Source organism: Varroa destructor, unplaced genomic scaffold (genome assembly GCF_002443255.2).
Source record: "Varroa destructor unplaced genomic scaffold, Vdes_3.0 BEIS01000003.1, whole genome shotgun sequence".
NCBI classification, from domain to species: Eukaryota; Metazoa; Arthropoda; class Arachnida; order Mesostigmata; family Varroidae; genus Varroa; species Varroa destructor.
Window position 1 is genome coordinate 19,509,121 of NW_019211456.1, and position 19,429 is coordinate 19,528,549.

The window sequence follows — 19,429 nt, forward strand, 5'->3', positions numbered from 1 at the left end:
CTGTCGTTCATATGCAACCTGCCCATTTAGTTTGTACCTCTAGTTTTTTCCTTCTTTTCTGTCCTCTTTCTATCGAGGAAGTTCGCTTCTCTAACGACGTTCAAAAAGGCACCTACCCGCGTTATTACAATTATCCCTCTTCAAACTCGATTGTGCGTTTGATCACAGCTTGAGTTCGTTCAACATAAGGTTCGCTAACAAAGCAACCCCTCCGCGATGTCGCCATCGCCACGCCTATGCCAGACAAGAGATCGAAGAAGAACGATAAGAAAAAAGATTCCCTATGAGCAAGAAAAAAAGTACCAAGTTCTGTAATCATGGATGCAAATGAGCGCTTTCCGTGCCCCTCCCTGAGCGGACCTAAAGCGCTTCCTACGGCAATTTGCTTTTAGTCCCTGAGCGTTTCCTAGCGCCGAGACAGGCATCTTGTCATTCATGCGACACTAATATCTATTGCAATCGGTTTTATCGCGAATCTTACTGGATCTTTACAAGCCGTCCCACTTGGATCGTATCCTATCCTGACCTGACGTATGGTATTCAGCGCTAGTAAATTGCACCGCCAAAATCATGTTCCTGTCACCTGTCATCATTGACATACATAATATTGCATACTACATACCATTAGTACATACCATATACCGGGAGGTTTTGCAGGGACAAACAAATCGAAGCGATTTAGATGCTTTCATCAGGTTACTTGCAATGTGCGGTAAACGGGATGCCTTTGCTAGCGATTCAAGATGGAAGAGCGCGTCCCTTCTTGGAATCCTCGTCACGGTTATGTGAAGGACATTCTTTGCCTTCTAGTTGAACTACTTCTACAAGGTATTTGCTAACGTTCATTTCGTTTATTATGAGATCGCACTGTCGACCTAACTTTTTGATCAAACGCGTGTATCATATGTATATTCCAGCGTAACGCATATCTTCCGGTGCATGTGCCGCCTGGGTGGGGTTGTATCATAGGACAGTGGCATGAGGTAGGTTCATAGATGTCTTTGCTATGATGTGCTTCCACTGTCCTAGGCCCAATAATGCGTGGGGGTAAGGACAAATGGCAACTTTAATGCCCTTGAATTTGAAGAAGGTCGGCATTGCTGCACCAGCACACATAGAGACTGTAACAGCCTTTACTACGCGTTTGCTCCGACACTCTCTTGCCCGCAAGCGGAAGGCCTTGGTCTTGTGATGGAACGCGTAATGGCAGCGTGTGTGGCAGTTGTCTGCTGACGATAGAAACATGCCGTGGTTCAAGCTCAAAGCAGAGTATAAGCACACTTCGATTGATGCTGGAAATCAGCCGTCTGATAAAAAGCCTAATCGTAACACCGGATATAAAATTTAAAGTATAGAAAGTGGGCAAACACACCGAAAAGCTTTACTTCTACATTGTATTGCCTAGCAATATAACGTGGTATAAGCTCTATGATTTGGGAGAAACTTTAAAACGACACTTTACGCTTTAGCCCGCACCGGCGCGCACTCAGGCGGGACACCTGAAATATAAGCAGAAAATAGGGACATACTATGAAAACTCCGTACGTGTATATTACAATGAACGTTTGCCATTACAACAAAGTTAGCGTGCAGGTCAACTGGATCTATATCGTATCATAGACCAGCTATTAGTCTGGCCTTGAACAATGACGCCGGGTCGCTAGCCGCACCTAATTCTAAACTTCGAAATCATTCGTGATAATTCTTTTCATTGGCCGCCGCATTTGAATTGACTGTATCTTTATACACCAAGAATGAAGTTTACTCGGATATGAAACGGTTCGATTTAATGCCCACAAAGCTTTAGCTTAGTATTTTAAAGAATAAAACGTTATTCGAAGAACATCGCGGTGTAGATTAGCTGTTGAACTCGTCAAAATAAGAGGGGCAAAAGACAAACCATCCCAGACAATTTTAACTAAAAGCGTGCGCTTATCCCTATGCACCTGTTCGTGCAGTTCTATATGTTTAAGATATACATTCGTTTATTTCTCGAGCGTAGAACAAGTCGCTGTCGCCATTGCCCGCAACGGCAAGTCGCTGGCTATCCGAAATCCGTATCGATAGCTATTGGTAATTATCTATTCAGCCTTCGGCGCAGTGGCAATAGCTATCTCTAGAAAAGTGAGAACACAAATCGGGTGAAGGTAAGTGATTACGGCGAGCGCTAGATTCGGCCTGGAAAGCTACCGTACATGTCACTCGGCAACAGTCTCATCTGTTCCACACAAGAGAGTTACAGAACGGTATATTTAATTAGCTACTTTCATTTCGAATAGTCTACCACCCATCAAGTCAGACTCAAGTGCGAGCTTTAAAGCAACACAAAACAGCGAACCGACGTAGCTCAGCTGATACCGTTCTCTTCTTGTCGTTCAGTAGGAGCTACAATATACAAAATATGCAGTAATTTAACGGTCGGTCACTCGTTTGAGTCGTGATTGCGCCCCCGCCCCACAGACCTCTAGTTTTAGTTCAATGAATTCCTAGGAAGCTTAGGGCACTAGCTATTGCTGTAAAAGTAAGGCGGTCTGGGATTCTCGACGTGAAACAACAGCAGAGGTCGCTGCCGCTTCTAAAGCGATCAACAGCGCCACCCCGGAACACAGATTGCTTTTTGTGTGATGCACGCGTACAACTGACTTTCAGTCTAATTGCCCTAGTATGCGACAGAAACATACGCTGTGTATGCTCTTTTTTAGCTTTAGAAGCTGTTTCACAAACAATTGCACCTTTATCATATGAAACACCGTTATATTTGTTTAAATTTAGGTAATCAAATCAGGACGAGTTGTCATAGAAAGTGTTGTCTTTGGCTGCTTGGTCGTCTGTTCATCTTTATTTGAAGTTCATCTTCATGTCACACCTACTTCGAGTCACACTCATGTTTGCAACAGTACAAGGTTTTCGTTTGTTTCTGTTTGAACATTTCATTACTCTGTCCCAGCGGGGGGGGGGGGGGATCTTATTTTGTGTTGATCACGCGGGAACTTTTTGCTTATGAACTAAGATTTCTGTTAGCCGACACAGAACCTAGAGCCCTGCATTGTACAAATTTCATGTTCATTAAACACCTTGATCGATGCCCTATTTATATGGGACATGGTGGGGGCTGTAGTGGAACGCGGATAGCGTATTTTTACGTAATCAACCCATGGTAAAAATACAATAAGAAATAGATTTTAACTAACACGGAAAGCGGAAATTACTTTTTCACGATAGTAGTAACAGCAAAACCTACGTACTAACCTCTATCAGGTTAAATACGTATACCCTTAGATGACATTAAAATAATGTAATTACTTTGAAAGTACTGTATTTTGGATTTAAGAATAGAATTCAAAGTCAACGTTCCTATCAAGCTCTAACTTAAGTTTATGTTAACCGAAACGTTATGCTACATTGCGTCAATAACTTTATTGACATTAATTATTTAGTATTCATGTGGGGTCTCGAATAACGAATAACATCTCCGGTAACTAGTACGTAGACCATAAAACATTCATGTCAATCAGACCGTATGCGGCAGTTTTTACCGAAGTCGTAACACAAAAAGCACTATCCTCAGTTTTTTATGCATTACTACGGAACAAAAAATTGGATAATCTTTTTTGTGCTGCGAGAATAAAGGTCTCAATAAAACTATGCACGAATTTTACAAAATAACTGAGTCGCGCAGCCACAACTATCTGCATGCCAAAAACTTGAATAGCCGAGAGTAAAGGTGCTCCGGGGTGTTGAGCTTAGTTCCCTGTGCTACACTATGAAGCATAAGATTAAAGCGACTCATCACTGAAACAAACTTATCTTTGTGGTTCGTGACTTTTAGAGACCCACCAACATATATAATTGCATTATGTAATCAAGGACGAAGCAAATTGGGACAAAATTGAGTGGAACTAGCCAATGTGCTGACCATTAGATCTGTACAAAGAATATAGCAGTGGCAGGATATCGGGATGCACACTTTCGGGACCGACCTTGCTCTAGCTTTATAAATCCCGGAACAACGTACGTTTGTTCTGAACTTCTACCGAATTCGTGGTATGCGGCAGCTTATCTAAACACTGTCATGTTTAACCCGTTCCGAAGACTTGTTACCTTGCTACAAGATCACCACTTTAATGGCCTTCCTGACGGCTGGATGTGAATTTAGTTGAACCAACGCAGAGACTTTCTCACGATTTCAACAATTACTTTCCGCCAGAGGTTCTCAAATCTCCACATACATACCGAATATGATAGATGAAGAAAGTTTGAAGAACCTGAAGAAGGAGACAAAAGTGGGATACTATGGAGAAAAGTTGGCATAACGAAGTGGGCAAAGTTTGATGAGTACCACCATGTGCCAGTGTGCTAATCATCGTGATTGCAGATTTTTCTATGAAATGACAATGATAGTTATAGAAGGAAGATTTTTTCAAAGCTTGCCAAGAACGCTAATCCGCCATAGTTGTCTTCGATCAGTGTGTATTTCGAGTAAGCGCTGAGCTTAATGATAAGTCGGTTCCAACGCCTTTGCGGATCTGAACGGGCTTGGTCTAATGCTCTCGATCCAGATAGCTCGCCGCACTCAGGTAGTGCACGGGTTCTATAAAGGTCTTTATGAATTTTCAAAGTTCCACTAGACAGAGCGTAAGTCATGGGAAAATGGAGCATGTGTCGCATTCGTTTTTACCACAGAACGCAATTCTCTGAAAATTGGAGTTTTCCGACAAGCCTTTTAAACCTGCCACCTTCGACAACTTCATTCTTCCCAGTTGCTGTGGATGTGTTCATCGGCGCCGGCATCGCTGTCGGTATTACTGAGACGGCATCAGCTTTCTCGGCGTTGTTACTACTACTCGTTGTCGTCATCAACAGCTTTCGCGTGCATTTGCAGCCATGGCTGTTTGCTCGTATTGTGTTTCTGTGTTCGCTTATCCCGTCTTGTTCTGTAAACGTGGCGCGGCATGTATCGCACATCGGGACGCGTCGAGCTTTTCTTTACAAGGGTTTTCGCTGTTGTTGTTAGGCCGGTGTATATATAGAGCGCTCAGACCAAACATGTTTTATTTCGTACAAAGAAAGAAGATTCATCATATAGGATAGGGATGAAAAACAAACGCTGGCTTTTCTCATTGGACTAGTAACTTGTGATGCATGCGTTTGTATGTATGTTCCTATGTTGTATCGAAGGGTTCCAAAGATCCTATCCGGTTAACTGATGGCTGATGTTTGCGTTGGACTATTAGAAATAGCTTAGAGCCGATAAGAACGGCTAGTTTAGGGATGGGGTAACGACGCATGTGAATCGCCGACCTCATCAACAGCGCTGCAGAAGGCTCAGCAATAGCAGCAGGGGAATTCCGGAAAGATAGGGCACTTTAGGGGTTTCAACGGGCAAGTCAAGACTTCAAATATGCACATTCTCTTTGTCGACTACTGGTAGGACAGGTTAAGGACTAGAGAGATCTCGAAAACGCAGCCGCCAGCCCTGCCGCAGGGATCGTTGGGTTGGTCTGTCACTGAGCCCTAAGCTTTCCCGCAATCCTTTCGTCGAAACTGAGGTTTCAGCGGCCAACCCTTAAACGCGAAAACCTTACTGGCTGCTGCGTCTATCCAAAGCACCAAAGGAAAGGCCTCCGGGATTTCGTTGTTTGTCTGTCCAAGCGAAGGGTCAGGCTACGTCAACCAACGGCACCCAAGTGAATCGATGGGCGGTAAGGCCTCTTCCGTCTCATGCCGACTGACCCAGTTGTGGCAAAAAAGCTATTACCACTCGAGACAGGGTTCGTTTTTTTATTTTTCCTCTGGTTTCCTTTGGGCTTTTGGTGACGTGCCTTATCTTACGTCCTCTTACTAGGGTTGCGATGACGGAAACAGCAGCAGCAGTGGGTTTCTTCTGCCCTTGCTGTTGATGCTGCTGTCGTCCCTAATGCTACTTGTGCTATTCTGGCGACTGATGTTTTGTATAGGTTACTCGCAACGTATTTGTTCGTAGCAATGGAATGGCGCCTGTTTCGTAAAGCCCTTTGTGTGCAACTGGTTGCAGCGCTATTCGCAAGCCTCTCCTTCTGTGGAAAACGCCACTGACAGGCGGAGAACTCGTTCGCATCGAGCACAGCCCGAGTTGTACGTCCGGCATCGCCGTAAGGTATCCCATCAGGGATACTAGCCAGGCAGCCGTTGAACAAGTGAACCTATACAGCTGCGCCGCATCACTTTGCCTGATGCTTCCCCTTTTACCCTTCACCTTAGTGATCGATGGTGAGGCAGGGGTTTTGTCAATATCGCGACGATGTTAGAATGCGGGCGGGAAAACCGTCACCAGTACGTTTTTTCTATAGCTTTGTTTTCCGTGGGTGATACCCTGTAAGACGTTTTCTTTTTCCCGCCGCGCGTGTCCCAGGGATAGTCAGTCAAAACTAATAAAAACCGTTCGTTGACAGGTGCGGTATGTTTCAAAACCAGACTCAGGATAATGAGTATATGTATGGAAAGGATGATGGTCTAGTAAAAGAGTACGTACTAAATTAAATAATGAAAATTGATATTTAGTTGCAATGATGAGGCATTCTATGCGGGCCTGTTTACCTGTAGGTCGAACATATTGTGGCATTCAATATACGTTTGTCGTGTTGTGTCCACGTATGTGTCTATACGAAACAATAGAAATTTCTTCGACCGTCCTGAACCCGGTATCCACGACTTACGTAGCTTATGTTTATAAAGAACAAAAATCTAAACGCCAGAATTTCTACATATCTTCAAGCCGTCCATAATAAAATACGTAGACCTTTATTTGAGATTACATTTAAACAAATCAAGTCTACATCAGATACTGCTAATACCTAATGCTGAATACCTATTGTATCAAGTATTCCAAATAAGCAAAAACATAGTTAATCTAAATAGTACGTGTATATAAGTGCTATCTAAATAACCATGTAAGTTGATTCCGGTAAGTGACATACTTTGCATATGTTGACATAGGCTTTTCTAACGGACATGCTTATTCCATATAGTTGCTATTCACGCTGACTACGGCTTCACCTAAGTCACAAGCCCGTATGAGAACATCCCTATCCATACGTCTGAACGCCCCTAGAGTAGTGATGATCCTCGAGTCGACGTGGTCATGTCGGAACTTACTAGTCTTTGGCGCGATCACGTCCGACTCCTAGTAACTTTACGGATCGAAATCTGCAAATGTTGCAGGACGACTGCAGCTTTTTTGGTCCACGGGTTAAGCTAGACAGCCTTGTACTGATGTGCTTGTATAAGCGAATCCGTTAGTGAAAAACGTCTAACTCACCAATCGCCATCGTAACCATTTACGATTCTGACGATTTTTAGGATACCCAAATAAACTTTTTCGTTATTGTCGTTTCCTTTGCTAGGCAAACACCCGGGACAGGTATAATGACCAGAAGTTTTATTTCATATACAGGGGAGCATCTTTTATAAACTGGGTAAGCCAGCCGCCGTTCCTGCGATTGGTTTTGGCGTCTCCGGCAAATGTAATCGCTGCGTAGACAGCTTGCATATCCTGTCCTTGAAAGAACCGAGAGGCAAATATTGTTACAGAGGGTTTCCTGTCGTGTAAGCCCCCTTCTATGCTATAAGAACTTCTTTGTGCAGCCTCGTATTGATTGCAACCTATAAAACTAGTGCGGAAAAAGGAAGTTATTTTTTATATTGGTCACAATGCAACAGGACGTCTATTTCGGCTAACCAAAAACATTTATAATGTCAGTTCAATGTTTGCGGCATGCAAGTATTAAACGTTAGCTAATCTGCACTCGTAGTAGAGGATAAACTGTTGGCAAACCGTTTGTCCTGCCTTATATTAAAGCCAGTCTACCAATACGTGTCCTTATATAGCGCGAACACCCTGCATAAACCTATATCTATATAATAAGTACATATTCCTGCACCCACAAAAGTAGAGACATCAGGTTACAGATCGGCAAGTGATACTATATAATCCACAAGTGGTGTTACAAGTGGATGCGAAAATGAAACTACAAGACGATACAGAAGGTTATGGAAAGATCGTTGCTCTGGCGCTTCCGCTGCGTCAAAAGCATCGGGGAGCAGTGATAACGACGGAAATGGCGGCCATAGCTGTAGTAGTAGTAGTAGTGATCTTTTTCAACTGATGAAATTGGTAAGCCTGTCAGCTTCTCTGGCTGCTCAGTTGACTCGCAAGCAGTGTTCCTCGTCGTGGAAGAAAATGTAGGACAGGGGCTCTTACAATCCTATAATCATTGCTCTGATGAAAGCGGCCATTCTCAGCAGTTCTGATCTCGATGAGTGGAATAAGTTCGCTATACCAATTCTTCAGCTGGCCGCCGATAGATATAGAAGGCCGCAACGGGGGCAGCAAAGAGGAAAGAAGCAAAGTAAAACGGTAGCGAAGCTAGCAGCAGGTAATGACTAAAAATTGGTGTTATCGATTTTTCATAGATGAACAATCCGCTCTTACGGATACTCGAGTGAGAGAGTCAGCACGTCACACCTTTTCAAGTTAATCTAGAGAAAGAGCCCTTGGCATTATGGCAAAGCTAGGTGGTAAAGGGTGGGTCGATGCAGGACAAATATGATCGGGCCCACGGACAAGGATGAGCAAGACGCGAAAAAAAGACAAAGCAGGCGACATGCTAGACGAGAAGACAAAGGAAAAAATAGTATAGTCTAAAGACGGCAGGAGTGAGGAAAACGGCCTGAGAGACGCGGCAGATAGCAACAGGCAGAAGGCGGTGAGAAAGAGGTAGTTGGAGGGGACGAAATTTCACCGGCCATTCACCGATCTCCGTGGACAGGGGTCAAAATGTCAGGTGCAGTAATAATAGTATGAAAGCAGAGAATGATTAGATTGACATCGTATTTTCCAACCACAACATGATATCCGTCACCGCCGCCTATTATTACAAGTAGCGTTATAGCTGGCGCTAGTTGTACCAGAACGGGCTATCTGCTGGCTAAATGTTGCATAGCGATGCGGTACATTCTCATCTAACAGCCTTGATAGTACCGGCAGGAACATCAGCATTATGCCAGATGTTTAGCTTTGAAATGCAGAAAATGACGGATGACCAAAAGGCACGAAAATAGATGTATGTGTAGGTATTGAGCCATGATTTGTAATGATCAAATGATAAAATCGAGGCACGATTGTGTGTGTGAAGAAGTGTGAAGTACTGAGTGCGAATGTAGGAAAAACAGAGAGGAAAGCTGCTAGGGGCGGTTGATATTGCTCGTCTTTTCCTCGTTTCCTTTGTGTTACATTGGTAGCGTGATAGCGTGTGAAAGGTACGTATTAGATTGCTGCCTAAACAGATATTTTGACAAGCACGCACTAATCAACGCTAAAACGGTGACATGTATTCCAAGGAAATGCAAGGATTCTTTAATACACACATAATGTTTGTGGCCCATATATGTATTTGTGTATGGGAGAGCGCAGAAAGGTGCCAAAAAAGACTTCGTACGCATATGTTTATAGGCGTGCGTACTATTTACGTGGGCATAAAAACGTCCTAAGGCACGTAAATCCTTCTTACCGAGAAATGAGAAAAAAAGCATATGTTCCGTTTTGTGATGGAAAAAAATATAATTGATTGAAAAGTACAAATGAGCCTCAATTAGAAAGAGTAGGTGCTTCAGTGTCCGAGTATCGAGAAGTAGCTTTCCCTTTCGTGTTCCATTGAAGGAGCATGACATCACAAAGAAAGCATATTCGTGCCGTACTACACCTATGAAAAGCATGTAAAGAAAAATCGTTTCTTTTCTAAATTTATTATCTTAATATATTGACTGCAAGAAATAGCGAAGTGCAGGCAAGGACGAACGTTCGAGCGTTAACAGTCCCTACTCAAACAACGTGTGCAATGATAAAAGAAGGTACTATCCACATGCTTTGATTGTTCGTTCAACAATTTTTAAGACTTTTAAGACAACTTTTAACTTTTCAACTTTTAAGATGAATGACAACACATTGTCATTCATCTTAAAAGCTGGGGCCTTTTACCCTCTACCATTCCTGCCGCGTTATAGACTACAGATGCTTGCTTTTTGTAGGCTGGATTACACATTTATTTATTTTACCTTAAGCTCGTTAAAATGAAACGATATTCAAAACAACCCTTAAAAAACTGAAGATATTGGCGTCCATATTCTTTTAGAGCTTCACTTTCTGATGACCGGAACGAGGTTCTGAAATTGGTAAAAATAAAGAACACTTTTTATGCACACAAAAATTGCGTGGTTCGTTTTTTATGGCTACAGTAAGCCATGCATACTAGTTAGATATTTGGTAGGTTTTGTTGAAGGTATTACGGGCCTATAGTATGAAGATTTTTATATGCCACTTAATAGAATAGTATTTTCCAGACGGGACAGCCGCGAACTCTCACTATGGCAATATGTTGCACGAACAACTATTATTCCTGTCGCGTCCTGAAGCGTCTAGAACGCAACGTCCCAAAAGCATCCTGCCTCGAGTATTAATCAAAGTGTAAACGTTAGTACGATGTGTATGTATGTTTCTTTATGGAAATTACGCAGTACCTTGAATCTATTCTTCTTGCTGTCGATCTAAAATTCGTTTGGTCTTACGTTTATACCATATTAAGAACATGGTAGAAACGTGAACGCCAAACGTTTAGTGAACATCCTATATCCGGTAAACTGCAGCGAAGATGCGTGTGGCTCAACTCTGGATATCCCAATTTAAATGTCTGTCAATCATTGCATTCATACAATTTAACCGTTTATAGAGATTTTTTTGTAAACTTTCATATCGCCGTCTTGTTTTTCATAAACAGCATGCAACAGATATATGACGTTGCGTAGCAGGCCTTTGCCCCGATAAATATACCAGGACGTTCAGCTGGATACGTGCACGTTATATCGTTCGTTGAAGATAGCAATTTACTACTACTACTACTACTACTACTACTACTGCTGCCGCTGCGTGTTATGTTCGGTCGATAATAACTGTATGACAGGAACGATACGCATTGGTGTAATTAATTGAAGAACTTACAAAAAAACGGTCTCGCAAAGCCAAGATATCGCCGTTTTCTATTGTTATTATTATTGTCTCTATATTAAATCGCTGAATAAGTTATCAAAAAAATATCTATGTATATATATGTAGTGGTGATGATGATGTTTACGTTTGAATTAACAGCAAGCATTACAATCGGAGGCTCAAAGACTATCACCTAATTAATGAATTCACAAAATATCATTATGTTTGGATACATGAGGGAAGACTCTCTTTGAATGGAGCTTTGCATATGACAGACGAACGCTAGAAACGTTGAGTGAGAAGCTAAGAAGCGCAGAGTCGGACTATTCGTCTTCACCAATGGTATTCATCCAAAAAAGCCCTTGATATTAACAATGAGAAAGGTCTGTTTTGTGCAAAGGAGTTACAGTTTACCTTCTTAACTTATAATGAATAGGAACCGCTCTGAGCATTGGCACGCTCTCACACAACGTTTTCTAACCCATCACACCCTGACTCTATGAATTCCTCGTATTGCTCTAGAAGCAAAAGAAAGAAGAAAAAAGCAAAGCTGTTCTATCTTTTCTAGACAAATCTGAATATCGTTGATAGGGTTGAGGCCGAGCATCACCGATAAAATAACGGACCCTCGGTACAGGTATTGATCGTATTAGGTTTTAGCTCTGTGCACAATAAAGTCTTTACTCTCTACAACTAAATATGCAACCGGCTAGTAGATAGTAAACAAAGAAGTGATATACCATGGAAAGATTGGGCGACAGGTAACATCATTACACGCTGTTTATTAATAAGGGGAAAGGCCGTCAATGACAACATTAGAATAATGATGTTTTGTCGCTAACCATTTGTTGAAAAAACAAGACATTATCTCAGCTTCCTTCGTCGTATTATTGCTAGTAATATTGCTTTCTAATTAAAACAACACACATAGTTCGTGGAACTCGGAACTCTCTTTGTATACAGTAACATATATATATATATAGAATATAATATAATAATTAATACATATGTACATAGAAAGCACTGCTAGCTATAGCAGACGATTTTCCCACAGTGTGGTCCATGTACAAATATAATGTAGAGAATATGGTTAGACACATTTACTAACGAAGGCGTGCTGGCGTTAATATTAGTTAGATAATTTACAAGCCTTGATTTCAAGCTCTAGCTTAAAAACATCTTTGGATACTCTCAATCAATTAGCTAAGAGAGAAAGAGAGTTGGCTAAAGCTCTAGACTTTCCCTTGCTCGTCGTTACTGTTTTGTTTAAAAAACTTTAATTTCGACAGCTTTTTTATGGGCGGGGCTACTTGAGTCTTGGCTGAATTTCCTCTGTTTCTGGAATGCACGTGATTACCTTCAGCCGACCGTGCATATCCGAATACGTCGCGTTCACACAATCAATATGTCCGCTGAAGGCCAAGGCGCAGACAACTTCGCTACGTACGCTAGTCGAGTCGGTCTTTGGCTGACTTCTATTAAAAAAAAAAAAACATTCTTTAAGTAAAATAACCTTTACAAATGCACACGTCTCATGGGCTTAAATTTGTAAGCGGTTTGATTGAAGCAAGTCAAACGATGCAAAAAGCTTTCAAAACATCTCTAGTTTAGTTGCAGCTGAGACAAATATATGAACGGTAGACATGAAATAATTTTCCAAGCCGCAAAGAAGTGAAGCGAAATTTATCAATAATGAATCCTACATCCAGATAGTTTTTTGCGGGAGGTTCAAGGAACGACGGAGATGTACTTTGCTGTTGATCTATGTAGCAACAAAATAATAACTTACGCAGGAACGCTGTTACAAACTGAAGAATGTTACTGGACTGAAAGGCTCCCAGTCGTTAGATGGCGGCAGGTGACAGGAAGAGGAAGCCAGAGGCAAACAGAATGCCAGACTTCTGTGTTTCTCGATTCCGAGAAATGTTTTTAGTTAGGTTGTTCAGCTGCTGTCGCTGTAGTCTTTTGTTTCTTCGTGAAGGCAGGAACGCCAGTATCCATCGAGCACTATTGAAACAACTCTGTCTTATTCACACAACTCATTTGGGGGGTTTCCTTCCTTGCAGCGCCACGCAGAAAAAAGCTGTGACCCGCTTGAGTTACCTATGAAGATATGCCAATAGCAGAAATGGCGGTCACGGCTTTATACCGAAGGCAGGATTTTGACTAGCAAGATGCAAAGGACCACGACTCTATGTACAAACGAAGCGAACTGTTTATGATTTCGTCTTTCTACCATATGCAGGATCGGAACTGTTTTATATATTTCCAAAGAAATACAGGGTGTAAATGCTTTCGCCAAGAGCACTGCTAACGTAAAAGGAAAGGCAGCGGCACAAGATATACCCAGCTTACCGTCTAGAACACGAAAATCGGTATGTTCAAGTAGATAGAAATAGACTTTTCAAGCTGGCCGACATTTTTTTGCTAAAAAAAAAAAATCCAGGATCTGAAGTGCATAACAATGCGAATGTTCAATAATATCATATAGTGCGTTGTCATAGGCGTGCATAGTAGCAGATTCAGACAGCCGCATGAAGGGAGACAGGATAAAACAAGCTGAATCGTGATCGTATGATACCAACATTGGCACAATGGAAAAAGATCGTTACTTTTACTGATCTTATAAAATAGGCCGATTCTGTGGTAAAAGATGTGGTCATGTTCAAGTGATTTGTTCGGCGCATGTGCTTGCCACATAGTTGTTAGCAGACATACACTGTTACGTATGGATAAATTATTGAATTCGGCCGACTTGCAGGCCGGTCGGATCGTGGACAATTTACTCTAATATCTTCTTAGCTGTTTCGATATTGGAATACATTACTTACTTATATGACACGGTTCAATAAGAGCAAATAGCGTCATGGGGTCGAGTTTCACAAACAAGACGACCATAATATTGGCACGATCAATACATGCAGTAGCAACTAAAAATGCTCCGCGTTTTTTTTTTTATCAGAGAGACAAACGGTCAATAGAAACGTGTCCGCTGCTCTCTGGGGACCTCTGCACCACCATGACACACCGCAAATGAGCCAGAAATGATAATTTCTATCGAGACGATCTGATTTAGTAGAGCACGGTACGAGGCCGCTTTCGAATTCCCATACTTACACTCTACTGAAAGCTGCCAGCCTGAGTTTAATATGTGAACTAAGCTTTGGATGCTGACACTCTTCCGATCTCGTTGTCAAACGTCCTACCCTCTGCGGGTTCTCGCCATTTGCCCAGCCGCTGTAGCCAGGCGAAATGAAGGGTACGAAAGTCGCAGCTTCTTCTCAGTTTTGCATCGGTGCTGGAAATAAGATAGCAACTGCAGAGAATAATAGAACGCGTGAGAAAGCGATCGTGAAGTACGAAATAACGGAGCATGAGTTTGTGCAAATTTTATTTTCAGCTGTAACATACACAGGTAGACATATAAATACGTCGTATGCGATAGTAAATTGGTTTTTTTCCGTTCAGCTGTTACCCTAAGAGCTCAGATCTAAATTAGTGTGGAATGTCTGCGAATTATATATTTTTTGGAATTGATGGAGCATTGTAGACGAAAGTAATTAGTATAATGGCTGCTATATACCGTACCGTGTGCGCAATCCGTGGATCTAAAAATTCAACCACTTACTTCAGGCTCTACATAGCTAATTATCCTATAACTTAAACGTGAGGTCGTTAGATAAACGTTCGTATGGCGTTTCCAATGACTGCATATATTAGCTACGATTATGATTGTATGTTGAGCACGACTTTTAGTATTACTTAATTTCATGTACCAGTACTTGCTTCATACTGCCTCGTAATTTTCCAGGTACGGAGATATGGTCCCGGATACAATAACGGGCAAGATCGTGGGCGGTGTGTGTTCATTGAGCGGTGTGCTTGTGATTGCCCTGCCCGTTCCAGTCATTGTGTCGAACTTCTCAAGGATCTACCATCAGAGCCAGCGAGCCGATAAACGAAAGGCTCAAAAGGTAAATATTACGTCGCCAGTGACGTTCATACAGTTGTATTGTAGATTTGAGGGGCATCACTTGATAAAATTATTGCAATATACATATCACTGATCGATTAGCTGGTATCATTTCGAGAAACAGACAATCGTTGTCGACGAAATCGCTATACAGCTATACAACCTATATCGCTATACAACTACCTGATGGGTTTTTACTAAACCGACATTCGAACATATGATCTGGTTCCTAAGTATACCAGGGAATATCTGTTATCCGTCAATATCAAATAGGCCAGTAATAAGTTCTTGAATGACATACCTTGAAAAAAATTCACAGTTTTGTGGAAATGACCCGCAACGCGTTAACATTAAACGTCGGCACTCAGAGAAGCGAATTTGACAAAGTTCTTGCTGGAGTTTTAACACGTTTTTTTTTCCCTACTCGAAGAGTCAACATAGCCCCTCGTTCCATTAACTGCTGAAACACCGCCGGGTCGGTTACGTCTTCTTGGATCTTTACGAGACAGCTAAGTTTGTGCGATTATTCGGTACTACAATTTTGTCCATATTATAACTTTGTACATATCTTCCTGGCGCAAAGAAAAACTATTAGTTCTTATTGAGGCACTAGACGGAATGTCGTATGATCAGCGACAGACACGGCCCCATCCGATCCTTCGAAGCTGGAACTGGGACGCCACTCTTTGATGAAGGAGAACACTTGCGCTGAGTATCCAGATTAGAGGAATTTTTTTACGTTTCTTTCTCACTTTTCTTTCTGTCATGAAATCGATATTCGAGGTAACACATAGCCCGTACGAAATCCTCAACTTGATATTAGTGATAACTAAACGCATTGCGTTCGGTCGGGTTTGATGTAATTCCGAAATGTCAGACACCAGAATCGTTTAACTGTTTCTGTCTGGGTTAGGGGTAGTTATGGATCACCCCCTGTAAAAGTAACGTCATTCGTGTTTTCACATCTCTACAAAAATCAACTCAGCTTGTCTTGAACATCTTTATCAATATGCTTGACACAATGTATTCTTTATCATTAGCTTACCCGTTTATCGCTAATAGGCCACATCATCATTTGATCCTGAAGTACTCATTAATGTTCTAACTGGCAAAGCTGAATGATTATGAAGGCTCTGCAATAAGTGGCCATTCATTCGATGCGATTACAGGAGATTTTTGTCAAAGTCCACATAAATCCGGTAAACGTTGGGCAGGTTACTAACAGCGAATCGACGCGCACAAAACCGATCCCGCTTCGGGTGTGACTGACTATAGACACAGAGTGAAATATACCAAAATCACTATATAACGGCTTTGTAGTTTAACACCGCCATATACATGCCTGTATACTCATCACTGAGCAAAGTGTAAAAATATGTTTCTCGCCTTATTTGAATATTGTTGTAACAGTTGAGTCGTCCGACCTAAACATTTAAGCTTGAAGCCTTTTAAAATATAATGTTTAAAAAAAAAAAAGAAACCGCTTGCGAAAATTGCTTTTGGCTAGCTGTAGACGTCATGGGGTTCGCCCACATTTCAACATCTGACAGTTTGTTTGCGATTTTCTTTTCAATCTTAATTTTCACCAAGGAAGTAAGTTGGGCAGGACGGTATGTATATCAACTCTTTGGCAATGCCCCAGACCTAATATGATGGAGCTTTTAATCCTCCGGAGAGCCTCAAGCTTCGGCTTGCAGTCTAGTCAGGCAGGTCGAAGCAATCAACCTCGTTGACAGCTTTTTTTTTATAGTTTCACATCGATGCACGAACACAAACCAAAATAAGCCTGATTTTGAGGTAGTTGAGTGTGAGGTCTTTATCGGGTCTCTCAATGTGCATGGCCTACTTGATAAAATAAAGTGAGTTGTATACGATATGACAAACCCATCATGCTCCTAAGTAGCAGCTAAATCTACCAAGCGTTAATTTCAATCTACTGCTAAACAATACAGTAGTATAACATCGAAGTTCTTTGATGACGTTTGTTTGTACGAAGAGCTTTTTTTCTCGTTCACCCGAGGTGGAGTGGATAGGTAGGTGGCTCTTTATCAAAGGTCCATATACCATCTATAGGTATGCTAAAACGTGTTCGTTGATTTTGCATAACATAAAAACGGGACAATTGTATCTTATCGACAAACGTGTCGTAACAATCAATTCCCATTACTGGCTCTTTGCTATATCGCGTCCCTTCATGCATAACTGAATTATTTAACATGATATTTTTGATTTTGTGTTGTATCAACTGGCAACATTCGACAACTTATAGAAGGCGCGAATGGCGCGTATCCGAATAGCGAAGGCTACAAGCGGAGCAGCGTTCGTATCAAAAAAGAAAGCGGTTGAAGCAAAACTGGCCGAACAGGAGTCCGGCCAGGACATCGATGATGGACCTGAAGACATCTTCGAGCTGCAACATCATCACCTATTACGATGTCTCGAAAAGACCACGGTACGTAGCAAACAGACAACACGTATACAAAAGTAATGGCGCAACGAATAGCATATAGTTATGGTACGATAAAACAGCTTCAATAGCCTAAACACGTTACGACAACAAGTTATCATAAGAAAAAATGTAATATTTAGGCGGAACTACATAGGGCTACCTGCGCTACGCTGTGAAGTCCTATTAGATTCACCAAAGGTTAAAATCAAAGATCGTTGCTATGACAAATCGAATATATCCATTGATTATTATCTCCAATAATACGTGCTTTGCAAGAATTCTCGTAAAAGAAGGCTACCTTAAATCGTTACGTAGAATTAGTTGCTATAATTAATTAACTAGGCAGAAAAAGCATATATTTAATAAGTTAAGTGAATCGACAGCATTAATTTTCTCTTTAAATTTTGTTACGGAAAAAATTAATTTTACAAAGGTTTTGTGGATTGCCCTGGTAAACAAGCAAGTATAGCAACACACGATCGTTGAGACGAAACATTTCGGCCTATTCGCAGCTCATTATAGGGACGTTATGTATTTAGCACCATTTTCTGCTACTCTATACTGGTTGGTGATTCCTGTTTCATCGCCCTGTACGGCTTTCCCATTCAGCGAGTGGCGGCTTTATGGTGATGCAGTGCGGTGACCCTGAGCCGGGGACAGTCAGGGCCAGCCGGTGAAGGCTGCGTCTATAAATGGCGTTGCCAGTAAAAGCCAGCCGTTCCCAAAAATTCGTCTGCTCTAATGTCAGCCTTTACTTCCTCAGCATTCAACGATATCTAAGGCTACCCTATTTGTACCGCACGCCGAAATTTCTTTCGTACCTCCTATTCAGCGATGCCTTGACAACGAGCTAGCCTATCTGTGTCATTGGTGGGAGCCCGAAGAGAGGCTGGGTTAGGGGAGGGAGCACTCTATAGAAAAGGGGGCACCTACCACCGCCTTGCCGCGGACGCTGAATGGCATGGCTTGCCCGTAAGTCATCATGAACTTGGCATCATGCCAATCCTTCCCAGACTCAGTTCTACAAACTCTCGGCCCTATGGCCCCGTGTGAAAAGCCCTGTGAGGTTCGATCGTCGCAGACGAGAGCGAATCGTGTGAGACTTCACTATGGGCTTAACGCGTGCCACACTTTTTTCCGCTGGCCAGAAAGCGTATTTTCTCGCTTTTTAACTATGAGAAGGCATAGCTGCGGCTAAAGCTATCTCGCTTCCTATTTTTCTGTCGCTCTGACCATTGTAGAGCTGCTTGTGACCTATCCAGTAAATCCACCCAGTATTGTTTGAGACACATATTTAACTCTTGCATAATATTAGCACCATAATAAAATCTCAAACAGGAATACAAACCAGTATAGGACGGATGCAGAGAGAGAATTGACTACGTGAAGAAGCGAGACGGAAATGTAGGCCTCCCTGTGCTATGAATATGTGATAGTTCTTATATTTTGGTCCTGTCAGGGTTGTTGTACTTTCGTCGTCGTTGTGTTATTCTCTCGGTGTCCCCTCTCCATTATGTTACGATATTATTCAACGATATCTTGCTATCACTGTAATATCTTTAATGTCTATAAATGCGCTAGCTACAGAGATACAATTCTGATACACGTATCTAAGCGAATAGAGCGCGTAGCATCTTGGTAGAGAGCAGTGGACGAGTTCTCTAAAAGAGAGAAATTAGCTTGTGATGAACGCAAATGGCGACCAGGTTTTCCTCAACTAGGTTTTCACTTAGCCTCGCCTAACCTGCGTCGGGTTGGCCTCCTCGACGTCCTTTTAACTGTGCCCCGTGCATACAGGGAGCAAGAACCATGCTCCAGTGAGCATTTAGCTAACTATTTCTCTCGGGCTATCCCAAAGAATTGGTGCGTTTCCGCCTTGTGTAATTGACCTCGTTACTTACCTGAAGCAGCAGAAACATGCTGTGGGTTACGATGAACCATAATAACACTATACGTTGTTTCTCTCGTGATAAAAATGAAAAGAAGT

The 19,429-nt window shown here is 42.0% G+C and overlaps 1 protein-coding gene and 1 long non-coding RNA gene across 11 annotated transcripts in view; one reads left to right on the forward strand and one right to left on the reverse strand.

Moving 5' to 3' along the window:
• Shal (Potassium voltage-gated channel protein Shal) overlaps nucleotides 1–19,429 on the forward strand; it is a 261,664-nt gene that overhangs the window by 192,938 nt on the left and 49,297 nt on the right. For all 9 annotated transcript variants that reach the window (XR_015323453.1, XR_002672465.2, XM_022800130.2 and 6 more), the window contains exons 2-3: nucleotides 14,832–14,994; nucleotides 17,263–17,445. Coding sequence is in view for 7 of the 9 variants with exons in the window: in XM_022800130.2 (XP_022655865.1) it covers nucleotides 14,832–14,994; nucleotides 17,263–17,445 (346 nt within the window). In the remaining 2 variants the exon portion in view is untranslated. The remainder of the gene's footprint in view (nucleotides 1–14,831; nucleotides 14,995–17,262; nucleotides 17,446–19,429) is intronic.
• The window catches only part of LOC147756639 (uncharacterized), a 28,344-nt gene continuing 19,029 nt past the window's right edge, over nucleotides 10,115–19,429 (reverse strand). The window contains exons 3-6 of one of the 2 annotated variants that reach the window (XR_015323495.1): nucleotides 14,138–14,336; nucleotides 12,810–13,123; nucleotides 12,378–12,495; nucleotides 10,115–10,200 (exon numbers count right to left, since the gene is read on the reverse strand). This is a non-coding gene — a long non-coding RNA (uncharacterized LOC147756639). Of the gene's footprint in view, nucleotides 10,201–11,777; nucleotides 12,496–12,809; nucleotides 13,124–14,137; nucleotides 14,337–19,429 lie in introns of those variants that run through there. The other variant, XR_015323494.1, reaches the window with a different exon arrangement.